General features: G+C 33.5%; 1 protein-coding gene across 1 annotated transcript in view; it reads right to left on the reverse strand.

Moving 5' to 3' along the window:
• Positions 1 to 15,837, reverse strand: part of ARHGAP28 (Rho GTPase activating protein 28) — a 29,717-nt gene extending 13,880 nt beyond the window's left edge. The window contains exons 1-7 of the mRNA XM_029283794.1: positions 15,639 to 15,837; positions 8,362 to 8,579; positions 6,986 to 7,073; positions 5,919 to 6,073; positions 4,288 to 4,453; positions 4,094 to 4,185; positions 3,199 to 3,276 (exon numbers count right to left, since the gene is read on the reverse strand). Of these exons, the coding sequence (XP_029139627.1) occupies positions 3,199 to 3,276; positions 4,094 to 4,185; positions 4,288 to 4,453; positions 5,919 to 6,073; positions 6,986 to 7,073; positions 8,362 to 8,579; positions 15,639 to 15,807 (966 nt within the window). The 5' untranslated portion in view covers positions 15,808 to 15,837. The remainder of the gene's footprint in view (positions 1 to 3,198; positions 3,277 to 4,093; positions 4,186 to 4,287; positions 4,454 to 5,918; positions 6,074 to 6,985; positions 7,074 to 8,361; positions 8,580 to 15,638) is intronic.
• Positions 15,838 to 16,838: the final 1,001 nt, after the last annotated feature.

Raw genomic sequence — 16,838 nt, forward strand, 5'->3', positions numbered from 1 at the left:
TTATTATTAAATTAATATAATTACTTAATATAAAATTAATAAATTAAAGTTACAATATAATTTATAAAGTATATACAGTTTGTGCCTGGATTAAGTATAACATTTTTAAAACCATCTTATATAGTTTGAATATCAATATCAAACATATTTAATTTAAAGTTAAGTTAATTTAACTTTTTACAAATAATGCTCAATTCAGTTAGACGAAACTGTATTTTAATTGCATGTAGACTCAAGTCTTTGCAGTACAGTAGAATAATGAAATAGCCTCTTTTCACACAGTATTTTCTAATCCTGAAGTAGCTATCACAGGAAACTTAAAGTACAGCGCACGTGAAAATAAAACCCAATTCTGCTCAATGTCCGCATCTTGGTGGATACCTCCCATGACAAATCCTTGTTGTTCTGGTAATATTCATGAAGAAGTAACATGTCAAATAGTAAAGATATTTGAACTAATAGTATATGTATCACTCTAAAATCTCATATTTGTCTCTACATAGCTTTGCATATCTCTTGCCTGAACTGAAACATAGACCAGCTGGCAGCAACCTTTTATAGATACAAGTAGAAGTTAAAGAACACAGAAGACTCTTTGAGTCTTTATTCAGCTGCTACATTCAAAGAATAATCTCAAATCAGAACCACATGTATTTTATTTAAGAAATGGGAATGCTTTCAAATGTGAATGTCAACATAATAAACGATGGCTTTGAATAGTTAAATCTGGACCAGCTTTAAAAATGTCCTTTTCTGTTTCCCCTTTTGGGGTAACATTAAATGATTCAATAACTGAAATTAAAAACATGGCATTTTTCCTAGGGACTTTTGGCTTTCCTTCTAGTACAGAGAAGTCTGACCTAGTAAAACATATCACAGTGGCTCAGAAGACAAAGAAAAAAGTAAGGCAGCCTATAAACTGTATGAAATCTAATGCTGAAAGTATTGTTCTTGCTGCAGTATATAATAGTTAGAATAGATAAAACCTTGAATGTTTATGAAATGACAGGCTGAACAAAAATCGAAGCTGAATAGAGCAGCTGTTTCAGATTAATATGGCAAGATGCCTCTAATGCATTTATTTTTTAGAATGGTACTCTCCAGGTGTAGTTAGATTTCTCAGATCTGTATCCAGCCTCTCTTCAATGCAGAGTGCGTAGCATTCAGCTCACCTGTTTCTCCTCACAACAGCCCTGTGACACAGGCAAGAGTGACCAGTCCTTAAGTTTCCATGGCTAGGAGTGAACATGAACGTGGTCTTTCTTCTCCTAGCTTAACACCATGTTGCTCCTTATTGATAATCTCAGCAAAAGTAGCTCTTTACCAGTAGGAAATCTGATACATGCAGCAAAGAACTGGTAAGATAGAATTGTTCTATCTGAAACTATAGTAAAGTAGTAGGGCTATTCCCTCTTGGGTTTGGGGTTTCCCTCTTCTAAAAGAAAAAGATAGATAAGGTGACTTCCTTACAAGTATTATCATCTTATATTTTATTTTGAATACTTTCTTCCATAGTAGTAAAATTTTGTGTTCTTTGAATTACACATTTGTTCTCTTGCATAAATTGAATCTAATTGACAAAGGTGACAGAGGTGCTTCCAAATTGAGGGGCTTGGTAAGATTTCTTCTGGGGACATTTTGTTTAGGTGGAAGAATTGTTCTTTCTAGTCTCTTTCTGTCTCAGCTTTTGGCTCTGGTCTTCCTCTCCCTCACACCTATTCTTTTGCTGCATTCACTTCAGCATATTTATTTAATATTTAAAAGAGATGATATCACCCATCTTCAGGAAAGCTTGATGGGTGGGATAATGCATTATGCAGCAAAACAGTACAACAGATCTAGGTCAAAGCTGCAAACATACATACTTAATCTTAAATATTTTTAGCAGTGAGCTAAAGCAAGCAGATGATAACTGCTAGGGTGAATTATCATTGATAAAACTAGAGCAGCAAATACTGTAATGATTTAACAGAATTATCATATCGAATTCACTTTGGAAAAGACATTGAAATGTTATGATGTGTCTGTACCTATAAAGATCAGAATTATGCATGCCACAGTACTCTCTACGATATCCTAAGGAAGTAAAAATTGGAAGGAACAGTAGGATAGGAATATTATGGACTTTGGAACTTTGATATTGGAAAAGATTTCTGAGAATAACATGAACAGTCAAGAAATGAAACATTTTGAAAAATCAATCCAAAATTCTCATTAGAGGTACAAATGAACAAGGTCAAGTTGTCCTCCTTTGGATACCTTATGCAAGGACCCAGTTCTATGGAAAATATTCTAATTCTGGGAAATGCAGAAGGAAAGAGAAAGGGGGAGGACCAACAACAAGGTGGATGGACTCAGTTATAGTGACAATAGGTCCGCCATTGAAAGATCTGAAAGACCAGGTTAGGGATATATCATCATGAGAAAATCTATGTGGTTACTAAGAGTCAATGATCTGCAGATCTGCAGAAATAGGATGCTGGATAGAATATACCTATTTGCCATACTTCATTAATTTCCCTGTTGTTTTTACTGAGCATATTTAATATTCAACAAGGTTATGGGATGATAGCCAGTTTGGTGTAGTGGTTAAAACATAAGGCTAGAAACCAGGAGGCCTTCATGGGCACAAAGTTAGCTAGATGAACTTAGGCCAATCACTTTCTCTCAGCATAGGAAGGAGGCAATGGCAAACCACTTCTGCAAAACCTTGCCAAGAAAACTGCAGGGACTTGTCCAGACAGTTCCTGAGAATTGGACATGATTGAACAAAAGGAAAAAAAAGGGGGGCGGCGGGTTTCTATGGGATTATTTGGAGTCAATTGCAGAAAGGTGCTTTGGGATGTACAAAGTCAGTTGCATGGGGCAAACATAGGACCTGTTTGCCACTGCTTTATAAAATTGCAGGCTGCTAATGAATTCCCTCTTGCATGCTTTGATGCACCCCTCTGAAATTGAATCCAAAGCTCTGCACAGATCTAGCATTTAATGTTGTTTTTGTCCCAACAATGTTTTTGTTCACCAAACTTTGAGGTTTAGGGGACATGTTCGTTGTGTGACAACTATAAAATTGAGAGCACTATTAATATGTATAATAAACAGTTTGTTTTATGAATACATACGTTCACACAGAACTTGCCCATAAATGATTTTCTCCCTACATCAAAGGTCTTTAACTTTGAAAGAAAAACTGATTACCTTCACTCTGGAAGCAGATCCAGGCACTCGAAGAATACCTTCCGTTTCCAGACCAGTTTCTTCAAGTTTGAGCAATAGCTATGTCATAATAAACAAAATACTTTTATGCAAATTTTTTTAGTGCAGAGATTTTTAAAAATATAGAAAGAGACATTTTTACAACTATTGGCTCCCGTGAACGTAAAACATTATGCCTAAGCAAAATAATCAGTGTGATTAAGTAAACAGAACTAGTCCAAATGCCTAAGTGCCTTTTTTATTAGTTTTTTGAATTCCATTTACTTTGTGAGAAGCTTAAAGATAACAGATACCCTGAACCTTTGCCCAAACAAAAATTAAACAAGGAATTAAAACTTTCTATTGAATGAAACATTGAAAGAATTATTGGGGCTCTTTAGGAAATAAAATTGTGTTATAGTCTTCTAGATAATAATAATAGTAATCACTCATCATTAAGATCTAAAGTTATTCTTAGTAAGAAAATGCAAGCAAAATAAAAACGAGAGATAAAACAACTGCTTCTATTTTATCATGATGAGTCAGCAAGCCGAACTTGCACTCAGTGTGACTATATTATCTTTTCTAGAACAGGGCCTCCAATTAGAATCTTCTAGAAGGACTGGAATGTAGGTACCAGAATTCCTAGCTATTCTGTGACCAAACTATTGGAATTCTTGGGTTGTGGTCCAAAAAACATTTCAAGGCTTCAGGTTGAGGAAGCACAATATATACACTGAACTAGGAGAGGTATGATTTTATCTGAAGTTACATCTTTCTGACTGAAAACATAAGCAGAAATAAGCTTGTCAACTGTCCTGAAACTATAAGATTAATGACTATTATTCTTTATATATGCAGTGGTGATTAAGATTACGTTCGTTAAATTAGTACTCACTTTTTGAAAAATGAGGGGGACTTTAATTCCAGGAAACTTTTTTTGATCATTTTCCAAGAGCACTGCTAATGGAACTCCAAAAAGGCCATTTTCTTAAACAAAAAATAAGTTATAATAAGACACTTCAGATAAGTAATGTTTTGCTGGTTACTAAAAACTTAAATATCTAATATCATAACATTGTTTGTAATTACCTCGCCTTTTCATCCTTTCTGTCCGGTTCCTTTTCAACTCTATTCCTAAAGCATCATAGACAGCCGTTAATTCAATCAGAGAGAGATAACGAATTTTCTTCATGTCCTCTGGAGACAAATCTCCAACTTCAGTTAATCCAAGTCGACTTTTCCTAATTGTATATTTCTGTAACAGATTTTAAATAATTCTTTAACATTCAAAAACATTATTAAGTATGCATGCATGCACATAGTTTTTCATCCTTAAGTATATTTTTACAAAAAAGCAAGTGAATCAAGTTATAAATCATTCTATTAAGAAAAGTGCTGATTACAATCCTCAGTCTATAGATGGCAGAGTTAACTTCCCCTTCTATTGTAGGAATTTAAAATAATATTTTAAAATTTAATATTTTTAATAATTATTAAAAATAATATTAAACAAACTGTATTTAGATTCTTGCCTTGTTAAATACAAATATGGAAGACTTACAAGTAGCATGGCACCATTTCACTCTCCCACCCAAACTCATTTAGAATTGCTCTTTATTTCTGAATAATTACTGTATGAATAAGATTAGACTAAATTTATTTTATGTTTAGGGAAATTACTATATATTAATATGCATCCCTGCAGCAGCTATCATCAAGTCTTCCTATGAAGGATAAACCTAATAGAGAAAGGCAAAAAAATGACAGTGTTTTCAAGCAAAGATTATATATCTGGCCTGGTACATGAGAAAATCTGTATAAACTCAAGTATTTATAGATAGTAGGTCTATATAGCAGTTTCTCTTCTTCCATCGTATGAATAATTCTGAAATAACATTTGTATGCAACATGGAATATTAAGAGTCAATATTTATTGGGTTTTTTTAAATATTTATGAACTTATTCAAAACATCTTGACAGAGCTTTCATCACTTAGTACACTAAATTAGGTAATTATAGATGGCAAAAAACTTGATATAATTATTTTATTTATCCACTTCTACAAAATGCTTTTTTTACAATAATTAGCTTTTTTAACACTAAGAGATTTTTCTCTTTTTCTCTTTTTGCTACTTATTATATTGTTATGAAACTCCTGAAGCAGAATTCATTCTTCAATTTCTGGGAGGAAAAAAATTCTAAACCTTGGGGTCTTAAAGCCTTGTGCTTTTTTCCTGAGCTTGCCCAACAGATTCTGGAACTCGTGAAAAACTTGCTTGAGTTCAGCACGAGAAATAAAGTAATTTTATTAAGTTCTTTGTGCCTTTCAAATTTTTGACAGATAGAACAAAGCTGTGCATACTAGATTTGTAGCATCTTTGACTAATCTGCATATAGCATGTGGCTGTTTATTAGGCATTTCTAGTAAAATTTGATAGGAAAGTGAAATTTTTCTTGACTTTCATAATTTGCGATTAAAGCCTATCAAAGACTTTTTCTTCTAATGTGAATATTCTATGAATAATTTCAGCAAGGTACCTTATTTCTTAGTTATTCATTTCAGAGTAATAGCCCAAGTTTAGAAAACAATCTGGCTTTCCTTTATATATATATATATATATAAATCTCCAGAGTCAATGTAACATATTTTAAGATAGCCATTATTTGAAAGAAACTCAGGTATGATATAGAGTACATAAACTTGAGGAGCTTAAACTTACAGGTAATGAAGAATCATCCTTTTTTAACCTTTGACTTTTGTGACAATCTCTGTGTTTTGGAACCACCGTGATTGATTCTGAGAATGAAATTTCAAGGGAAAACTCTTTCTCCATCTGGCTGTCTTTATTGAGTTCATATTCCATACAGTCACTAGCTGAAATCAAGGGAAATTTTCATGAATGCTGTATTCTCCATGGAAAAATAACACACTCAAAGGTTGGAGGAACTAATTCTAGAGCATTAACCATATTTCTTTTTGTTTATAGTAAGAGCTATATGGCAATTCATGAAAGAATCATGAAGATATTTGCTATTCATTTATTCCACCTCAGTTCCTGAACTGAGATCCAATTTAAATCACTGGCAGCGAAGAAATGAGGGACCTGAAGTAGCTTTGTAGATGGAATGAAAAAAAATATGCAGTTTTTTTCTCCCCATTTTGAACTCAGTGGGTTTTAATCAGGTGCAGACAATATGAGGCTCATGGTAACAAAAGTCCCAAGGAACTCTTTTGGTTTCTGCCAACTTCTTTCCTTTCTGATTTAATTTGTTTTACATTCTTTCAATTTTTTTTTCAAAAGTGAAAAAGTGAAAAGTAAAACAAAATATAGTTATTTACAAGTATATATTTTTGTCCTGTGGAGGACCTGTCAGCATTCTTTAAAAAAATGAAATTGATGGTACCTATGACTATTGCTTGGTTTAAAAGTGTATTACTTCAAGATATTTAAACAAAGATAAGTGAGATGTGATATTATCATATCAAAAAAGAACTGTCTGCCTTTTATTAAAGTTACTTTTGCTCAGTGATAAAGGAAATAGTAGAAATGTCTTATGATGAAAATGTCTGGGATCAGAAAGAATAGCATAAAATAAATCTATGACAAATTCTAATATATAATTAGTCATTATTCCCACAGTGATAAAAGAGACTTATTCTGAAGTAATAATATATAGGATTTCTGCATTAAAATTTAAATATGATACTGCCACCAATGATCAAATTATTTCCCAGATTTTTTTTGAAAAAAACAAAAAGCTATGTTATCTATTAATAAATACTCACAGCTAACCATTTTCCAATCTGGATTCTGCACAGAAAAATTGATACTATTGGTTGTAACAGGTAACACTGGTAGAGTTTCAAATGTAGGCTGGAAGACAAGAAAACATTAGAATAATTTATCTCTAATACAAATCTGTAATTTTAAATATAAAATTCATAATCTGCAGTTAGCATTACACAATTTTCTTTCTTCATACTGTACAAATTAAATGGTAATTGTAATTAAAATAAAATTATATTTCATTAAAACAAAAAGAGGAAAAGAAAACCACATAGAATTTCATAGAAGTGTACCACAATTACCTCAAAAATATGAATGGAAATGATTTAACTATTTTTTATTTTAAAAAAATTCACACTGATTGAAATACAGCAGTTCAATATGGCTTCTCCCATTTGTTTGGCTATTATCAAGGTGAAATGTATCATTTCAGCTCTACTTAAAATTAGCCTAGGAATGTCATATAACTTACAATAGCACTGGAAATCACTGAAATCATACAATGACAACTGGAAATAAAATGGTCAATTAATGAACAGGATAGAAAACAACGTATTGATAACAGTATGTGTTCTTGTGTACTGATATTACTAAAACTGCTAATACTGCCTTGAATATCACAACAAGTTTTAATTGACAGAGCTGTGGGCAAAAGGAAGTTTTGGTATGTATTTCATAGAAAGGCATTTTATTTTCAATAATAACACATTTCCAAACGTGATTTTTTAAAATAGTTATTAAGTCCTATATATAAAATATTTCATGAAGACATATTGAAAGAATAAGTAGATTTCTACTGCAAAACATCTGTTATATATAAACATATGTTATAATCATAATATTTTTTGTTATCACTACCCAATACATTTTATTAGCCACCCAAGGATATGTCCATAAATACATTCCTTAGAAAATAGAATGAGGTGGCCTAAGTAATTTGATATACATTTGTACTTGCACATATTGTATTCCTTTTTACAAACTTTAAATGAGATTTACTGTCACTTAACTTCTTCATGGAATGACATAAAAGGTGACAAGATAAACCACAGAATTTTTTAATTCTTTTTTTTCATTTGTAGTTCTTATAGGAACAAAAATATATTTGAATTCATGAGCAACGTCTGGCGAAAGTTTTAAAGAAGAGCGCAGTTACTGTTCCTATCTACCATCATCACATTCAAGAGCAGAATGTATAAAATAAAAAAGGAAGCAGAAACTACTTTTTGATAGGCCTTGCTAAACATTTTCTCAACGTTTTAGTACAGAATATTATACCAATTTAAAGCAAAACTCCACAGAGTAATCAACCAATAACCAAAATAATAACAAATACATTTCAAAAATGTCTAAAGCATTAAAATAGTTCACTTACAGAGGAGTTATGGATACCAAAGATATCACGCACATCTCTGATTATGTGTTTATTTTTCTTTCTCATGGTCTGAGAATATGTGGTATACCTCTTCTGCACTGCAGCTGCTTGAGTTCGGGTCAAGGTTGATAGCAATGCTTCCCCATTGTCTTCTTCAGATTCTGATATTAATGTAGACAGACCAACATCTTGCAACCATTCAGCTTCTAGTTCACCTTCTATAGAGGAGCAGATATTATAGGAAGCAAACAGTGTTAGCCTAAGGTAGCAAAATATAAGGAGCCTGGTCACACTTTTTCTGACTAACAAAATTTGTTAAAAGGCATAAATTTGTATGAATTGATAAGATACTTCTAATCTGTTTCACATATAACCAGTATCTGAATGACCAACTTGCTTTCCACTCCTTACCCCTCATATCACCCCAGTTTAAATCTTCCATCAATCTAGCCTTTCTAAGAATTTGACGGTGAGGCCCAGCTCATGAAAATTCATACCTTTTAATCTATTAGTCTGAAAAGATGAATCCAGGGTGAGGTTAACATTAGGAATATGATGAAAGGACAAGAAGATTGTCACCACAAAATTCCTTCCTCGTCTGAACATCTGACTCTTAAATTTTGACAGGGTGATAACAAGAAAGATCCACACCAAATATTGCAATGTAAATTGATGTTATTCAAGTCCCACAAACATGACCCTTTCAATACTATTTTAGTATTTTTTCATTCTTCCTTCCCACCTGATCTAATTGCTAGTCAGTGTGCCATAACCACTAATCATGCTCAACTCTGTAGGGCTGGGTTCTAGGTGATTACAATTTCTTTTAATAAGAATCTTTATAAAAATATACTTCTGAAAACAGCTTTGTATGAGCAGGCAGGCACAGAATCTGTAGAACAATGCAGTATAGTAGAGACACTTCAGAAAGGGAGGGCATCTTGTTGAGATGTCTAAATGCAAAATGCTTTGATATTGGGAATAAATCAGAGAACACTTTCTGCACAAACATACTGATGTAAGACAAAATATATCTATCTATATCCTTGGAATAGGCTTATATGTCATCTTGCAGACACGTTCTTTCATCTTTTAAAAGTAATTGGCTAGAAATACTAGTATTTGACATTCTAGGGTCAAGGGTTGCACAGTGATCTGATTTTGAAGAGGAAAATCTGATTTGGAGTATGCAGGGGCACACACGTAGCTTCTGTTTGTAGCTCCTTAAAGCAAAGACTCTGAGGCTTCCAACTTCTTGATCTTTGGGAAGGCTGTCAATGCCTGTCCCCCAGGTGTTAGGGCTGAGATGTTAGGGAGTACAATATATGTGACTATGTCTTGTGAATTTGTTTCTTTTTATTAGTTTAACTGTGTTCAGTTGTGGAACACTTTTTATATATTGGATTATTGCAATGTGCTCTACATGGGGCCACCCTTGAAGACCATCCAAAAGCTGAAAATAATCTAGAACGTAGTGGCATTTGCAGTTCTGGGCACTTTGTGGTTTGCCCTTGCTAGTGTTACATCATTATTGAATGAGCTGTACTGGCTCCGAGTTGTTTTCCAGGTGCAATTCAAGGTTCTGGTTATCATCTTTAAAATTTTACATCACATGGACACAGGTTATATTCAGGACTGCCTCAATCTGAGAGCATCTGCCCATCCTACTAAACCAGATAAGGTGAACACATTCCAGGTCAATTCTTTAAACACTGTCATGTGATGGGACCTTGGAGATGTGCTTTGTTTGTAGCCACCTTGGTTTTTTGGAATAGCTTCCCAGCTGAGGTTTTTGGTGGGGTATTCTTTAGCCTTCTGGATGGTTGTGAAGATCTGGCTTGTATCTAAAGCTTTGGGCCAAGATGAGGTTGAATCAAGAGTCAACAGCATGGATGGTCTGAAGCAGGAGTGAGCAATTCATTTTTCCAAGGGACCACATGAAGAAGTGGGACTGTTGTAGAGGATGAACCAATAGCTCCCAGTTAGTTTTGCCCATTTGCAGACAAGGTGGCGCTTCGATCAAGGTGATGGTGGGTGGCTAAGCCCGGGTCCTTTCATGCAATGACTACCACCAACATCTCCTCAGGCTGCTCCAGGTGAGCTATATTAGTGAATGATATCCAAAATCAGAAGGAATCTGGTAGCACTCTTTTCTAGCTAACAAATTTTATGAAAAGGCATCAGCTTACATTAGTTGAAAATCACTTCATCAAATGAAATGAAATTTAACATTTTATAGAGAATTTTATGTCTATTGAATCAGGGCTTCCAGAAAGAGAATTACCCTATGTAGGTATACAGAAATAGTATTAATGGATTCAAAAGATGTGTTGCTTATATTAACTTTCAATATTTTGATAGAGAACCAGTTTGGTCTAGTAGCTAAGGCACCAGACTAGAAAGTGTGTTGAAGTCCTTTCTTAGTCCTGAAAACCAGCTGGATGACCTTGGCCTCACAGGATTGTGATTATGGGGCAAATAGGAGGAATGTGTGCTGCCTTGAGTTATTTATAAAAAATAATAAAGACAGGATGCAAATACATAAATAAGTAAAATAAAATATGTCTTTTATATTATAAAAAATGATAAGCTGGAGCACTGTGTTTACACATGGTATCTTAATAATTTGTCAAAGCATTGAACTAGTTTTATATTAATGTGCTGTGGATTCTCCCCCTTAAGTTTTAGTTTATTTTTAATTGTATTCTTCATATTCCTTATTGCATTACTTTTTATATGTTATATTTTACCAATAATTTTTTACAATTATGTTAGAAAAAACTGTGAGTTATTTCACAAAAAAACCCCAGTACTTCTTATAAGGAAATATGTTAGCCATTTGCTTTGCAATTTTCAATGTGATAATTAACATGTTCAAGCTTGTGTCAGTACTTTATGCTAATAGTGGCAAAACATTATTTACTTATAAACTTTTATATCAAACAACAGTGTTTGATTAAGTACATAAGAAAATTAAGTAGCTGTTATGACAGGGTAGACTGAATAGACCTCTAAGAGATTTCACATAAATAAGCAAAGATTACTAATTTGGTTAGCATGTCTTAGAATTCTGAAAGAAACAAAGTATATTTTAAAAAACATCACCATATCTCTCTGGACTAAGATACCTGAATGAGCTAAATATATAAACCAGGCAAAAGGATCCAAGTAAATTCACGACTGCCTTTTATTGGAAAACATTGATGGAAAGATGCCATTGTAAGCTTCCAATAAAGGCCCTTGGGGGCAGGCTGCTGAATTAATTTTGCCTTTGGCCTGACTCAGTATGTATCTTTCTATGTTATTGAGTGATACAATACAGTAACATTATTTTCTATATTTCTATATTGTAACCATCCCAAAAGGGTTATGGCAATCACGAGACAATAATCAGACTACTATACATAATTCATGTATTATTAAATCCTAAAATTATTACTAAAATTATTAAACTCATAATCTTAATAATTACTAGGCATTCCAATGATAATGATCTAATCCTCAAAGGCTCCCTTTGAAAAGCTCAGCTTTCTTGGAAGCCTACTATTAACCAATGGAGAGCCACTGCATTGGTGTGATGGCACAGCTGCAGCTTCCAGGTAGATTTCAAGGCAGCCCAAATAGGATATGCTGCAGTTATTGCTACAAAAGATGACAAGGGCTGGGTTGGGAATATATGGTATATTCTAGAGGGGGGGAAAATCAAGGATTTGCCCATGGCATAGACATTTATTTTATTTATTTATTGAATTTATTTAATGCCCCTCTTGTAGCAAATGACTTTGGGTGGCTCCAAGCCTTAAAATCCTAACAAATAAGTATCTTTAAAAGAATAAAAATAGAAATACTGAGATAAGTAAGAAAAACTTCAGATTTTTTTTTGATGTTCAGAAACTTTGCAACAATCTTGGGGGGGGGGAAGGCAAAAAATTAAATTGCCATTTGCTGCAGCAATGTAAATGTGGTTTTACCTTTTCTTAGCTCTGGAAGAATGCTGCCTCATGATTTTATCAATTTTAATATAAAGCTGTATAACTAATTCATTAATTCAGCCCCCAAGGCTCAAGAAACTTTATGCTTAGTAGACACAAGTGGGACTATAATTCATTTCCAGGATTCCAAGGCAATATTTAACCTGTAGGTAGGGCTTCACACAGGTCTTTTCTCCCCCACCCACCCACAATGCAATAAATAAAGAAGCTGTATATTTTATAAAGGCTTGGCGCAATCCATTCTGAGTAAAAGACCTCAAGGGTGTAGCGCTATCCTACTTGTCAAGAAATTTGCAGAATTGTTTAGAGACTGTAGGAAAAACAATGATCTTTGTAGAAGAATTAAAAACATGTTCATCTTCAGAGTATTTCCCCTATTAAAATCAATGAGACCTAAAGAGTTATAACCAAATTGCCAGTAAAAATGTTAAGATATAAACCGGGGGTCTTCAAACTTGGCCCTCCCAGATTGAAGTCCACAAGTCATAAAAGGGCCAAGTTTGAAGACCCCTGATATAAACCTTTAGCATAAAGGGAAAATAATTAATCTCTGTTTATTTGCTGTTTTTACCACTCCAGCTGAGACATAGCAACTTGAAGCATGACAGGGCTCATTTCCTTGTGTGGCTCTAGAGAAGACATTTCAGTGCTTGCTGAAATGCCCTTCATATATACAAATTTTATATCAATCTCTTGCTAAAGCTGTGAAAAAGCAAATAACTTTGAATAATACTGTCCCATTGAACCTTTTCTCTTTTACTTTTTTTTATTCCATTTTAGATACCTTTCCCCCAATCTCCAAAATTCCGGCTGTCTTTTGAAAATTTGACTGCATCATAGCAAAATAGTTATGTCAAGCAAAAAAAATCTACTAAATCTACTTGAACTACTAAATAAATACTTTCCATTTTCTATATAAGCCAAACAAATCTTCTAAATAGATCTTCAGTGAAATGTATGACATATTTTCCTTCAGTTATAGCTACGGTAGTAGTTACTACAATCATTCTTATTATTTTTTCTGGTTTTTCAAATTTTGTTGGTTCTCAGAGATGGTTCGTGCTATGTATTACTCCTTCTGGTAAATTGGTGAGGATTTCCTGGGACATATAATGAAGTAATGTAGTTAAGAACTTGGTTGATTCCTGAGACAATATTTAGATGATCTTCTTCAGAACCTCCATCTGGTTAAATGAAAAAACTTCAGAGAAACTGATTTTGTAATTAAATCTCTGTTTGATGAATTTCTGTTTGCCCAGGTATTTAATGCTTGCTTTCAAGTTTTGTTTAATCTGTTAAATATCTGAGTATATAATTGTTTGGTTTGTAGTTTAATGATGTTTTATGTTTAAATGTAGACACTTTGTTTTTAAAATGCCATTAAAACTATTTTCATTTTGTAAGTCTTCCATAGCTTCTAATAATATGTAAACATACATTTACTGTACACATAAATAAATACAGTGGGCCATAAATCATCGGTCAATGCTCAACATTTCAATCACAAAGCTAAGCAGCTTTTGAATCACCATCTCCCATAAAATATCTACATCTATTTTTTTGTCCCTTTTAGATTTTCTGAATGTTTGCAAACCTTTGCCAAACGAAACTTGCCAATTAATATTATCACAGTTTCATATTGATCCAATAAAGCAATCTAACATACAATAAAGTAGTGTGAAAAAGTAATTATTATTTTTATTTCAGTAACTAGTTGCACCAACTTTCCTGGCAATAACTGCAGCCATCACATTTCCTGTAACCAATGATCAGTTTCTCGTGTGTTGGAAAGTTGGTCCATTCCTCCATAGCATGCTGTTTCAGCTCAGTAACATCTGAGGGTTTCTGACACAAACTGATTGTTTCAGGTCCCATTATAACAGTTCTATGGAGTTTAGGTCTGGATTTTGATGTCAGCATATTGAATTCTGTTCTTCATCCATTTTCATGTAAACCTGTTTGTATCTCTGAGATCATGGTTGTGTTTCATTACTTACATTTCAGCTTCAGCAGACAGAATTTTCAGAATACTACAGATTTTTCTGCTGTAAAGCAAAATTCAGGGTTCCTCAATTATGGCAAGTCATCTAGGTCTTGAAATAGCAAAGCATCTTTTACATATTTTACTGCTACCTTCATACCCTACAGGTGGTACATGGTCTTAATTATAGAATGCAGTGTTTGGTTTGCACCAGATAAGGCAAATAATAATGTAGTTCAAAAAGTTGCATTTGTTACTGTTTTTCCATAGAATATTTCTCCTAACAAACTTCAGATGAACATCAATGCTCTTAGTGAGGAATGGCTTCCTCTCCCATAAATCACACTTTACTTTTCTGATTGTGAGTCACAAAGACTCTTTAGTCAAGGCATGTGGGGTCTGGACATCCCTAGATATTTTTGGAAGTTTTTTGAAGGCCCTCCAGGGCAATTCTATGCTGATATGTTGTTAACAGGACAACCACTTGTAAGAAGTCTTTGAAAATAATATATTGGTCTGTGGATTAGATTCAATAAGCGCCAATGCTTTTTTTTACAGATATCTTTAAAAAGTTTTGAGTGGGATGTAATGTGCTTATGAAAGTTGCCTAGTGAAAACTTTACTCTGACTTCTAAAAATTTGTAAGATTTATATAACATTGGGCTGTCTTACGTTAGCTCTGATTATTCTATGATGTACTCACATATTCAATTCAGTTACTCCTTAAATGAATTGACTGAACAAGGGACAAATGTTTCACAGTGACACACTGTGTGTTGAATGATTTTTAATGCAATAAAATGAAAAAAGGAACAAACTTTGGAGGTATTTGTTTACTCAGACCCTCTATATATCCAGAAGGAAACAAATACCATTTTAAAGAATTATGGCTGGTAACTGTTCAGTTCAACGAATCATCCCATGAACTTCTGTATTCAATTCTCTTTGTATAATTTCTCTTTGTATAATTTGATTCTCTTTGTATAATTTCTGTTGAAGGCTTTTACAGGTAACTATTAGTCACTTAATCATGGGATTCATCCTGCAGTGATACTTATTTTTATCTTTTAAATGCTGCCCCTGAATTCATCTTCCCCTCAGTTTTCTTACACACTTCAGTGTTTTTCATGTGAAACCTCATTCTAAAATCAGTAGAATTTAAAACCTTGGAAATATTATTATTCAAAATAGCTATGCAGTGGTTTTGAGTCAGTTCTCAAGCATAAATGAACATTTATTACACCAGCACCGTTTTGGAATAATTAAAAAAAAGATCAAAGAACATCGGAATTGTTTATTCGTACCATCAGGAGGCTTCATTTCTAACAAGGTTTGCTCATCTTGCCTTTCTTCTGTGTTCTCCTTGATGTTTTGTACCTCACACCAGAAATCCTCCATGGAAGTGCTATCAACAGAAGCTTGGGAATTGGAACGGCTATACACGGGAGGGCGCAAGGATTCATTGGAGAGCATTCTGCTAATTCGTTGGCAGCGAGGGAGAGATTTCCTGAAACAAAAATAATGATGGGGAGAATAATGAAGAAATGATCTTACACTGTTGACTTGATAAGCAGGTTTTTGAATATTTATATTCAATTAGCCACACTGTTAATTTTGTTCTCTGTATGTGAAAAAGTGAGTTTCAGGTGGAAAATAACTATAAAAATCAGGAATCTCTACCATTCATTCAAACTTGCCAACTGTTTGGGCTCACCAAACTCTTTGAGGTCCTATCCTTCTGACTCTTTAAAGTTTAAAGCAAAGTAAACCTGAAATAAAATCATAAGCACAGTAATGCAATTTTCATTTAGCAACTTCTTCATTTAATGACTAATAGTGGTTGCTACATGAGGACTGCCTGTATTGTGTTTTATGTCAAATCAGAACATAGTAGAAAATCATGTTCATGTTATATGATAGTGTGCCATAAGTTTTGACAGCCCGATCTGGGAAATATTAATGGTTGCAAAAATGGAACTCATGGTTAATTTTATAGTAGATTGTACTCCACTGCCTTAAATAATGATATGCTAGATAATAAAAAAAAGACAACGAGCACATCTTCCATCTACACACACATACACACACACACACACACGGAGGGAGGGAGGGAGGGAGGAGGGAAAGAGGAAGTTAGAGAGAGAGAGAGAGAGAGAGAGAGAGAGAGAGAGAGAGAGAGAGAGAGAGAGAGAGAGAGAGAGAGAGAGAAAGACCTATTGTTCCAGTACAACTTAATAAAGGGTTATAATTGTTTTAATAGTCAAGAGAAAAACTATCTGTATATTGCAAGTATCGTTTTGTTATTAATGCATTACAATAAATTGCCTGCTTTCCAAGTAATTATGTCCAACAATGTTTTATTGTCAAGATTAAAAGTTTAAGCATATATAGAGAAATCAAATTATATTAAAGGAAAAATCAAAACGGGAAGTTGTTCATAAGAGAAAGCTTTATATAAGTCAGTGGAAAAGAATGTTCCACGTAACTCTGTGATGTGCAAATAA

Source organism: Protobothrops mucrosquamatus, unplaced genomic scaffold, assembly GCF_001527695.2.
Source record: "Protobothrops mucrosquamatus isolate PMUCROS unplaced genomic scaffold, P.Mucros_1.0 scaffold233, whole genome shotgun sequence".
Classification (NCBI taxonomy): Eukaryota; Metazoa; Chordata; class Lepidosauria; order Squamata; family Viperidae; genus Protobothrops; species Protobothrops mucrosquamatus.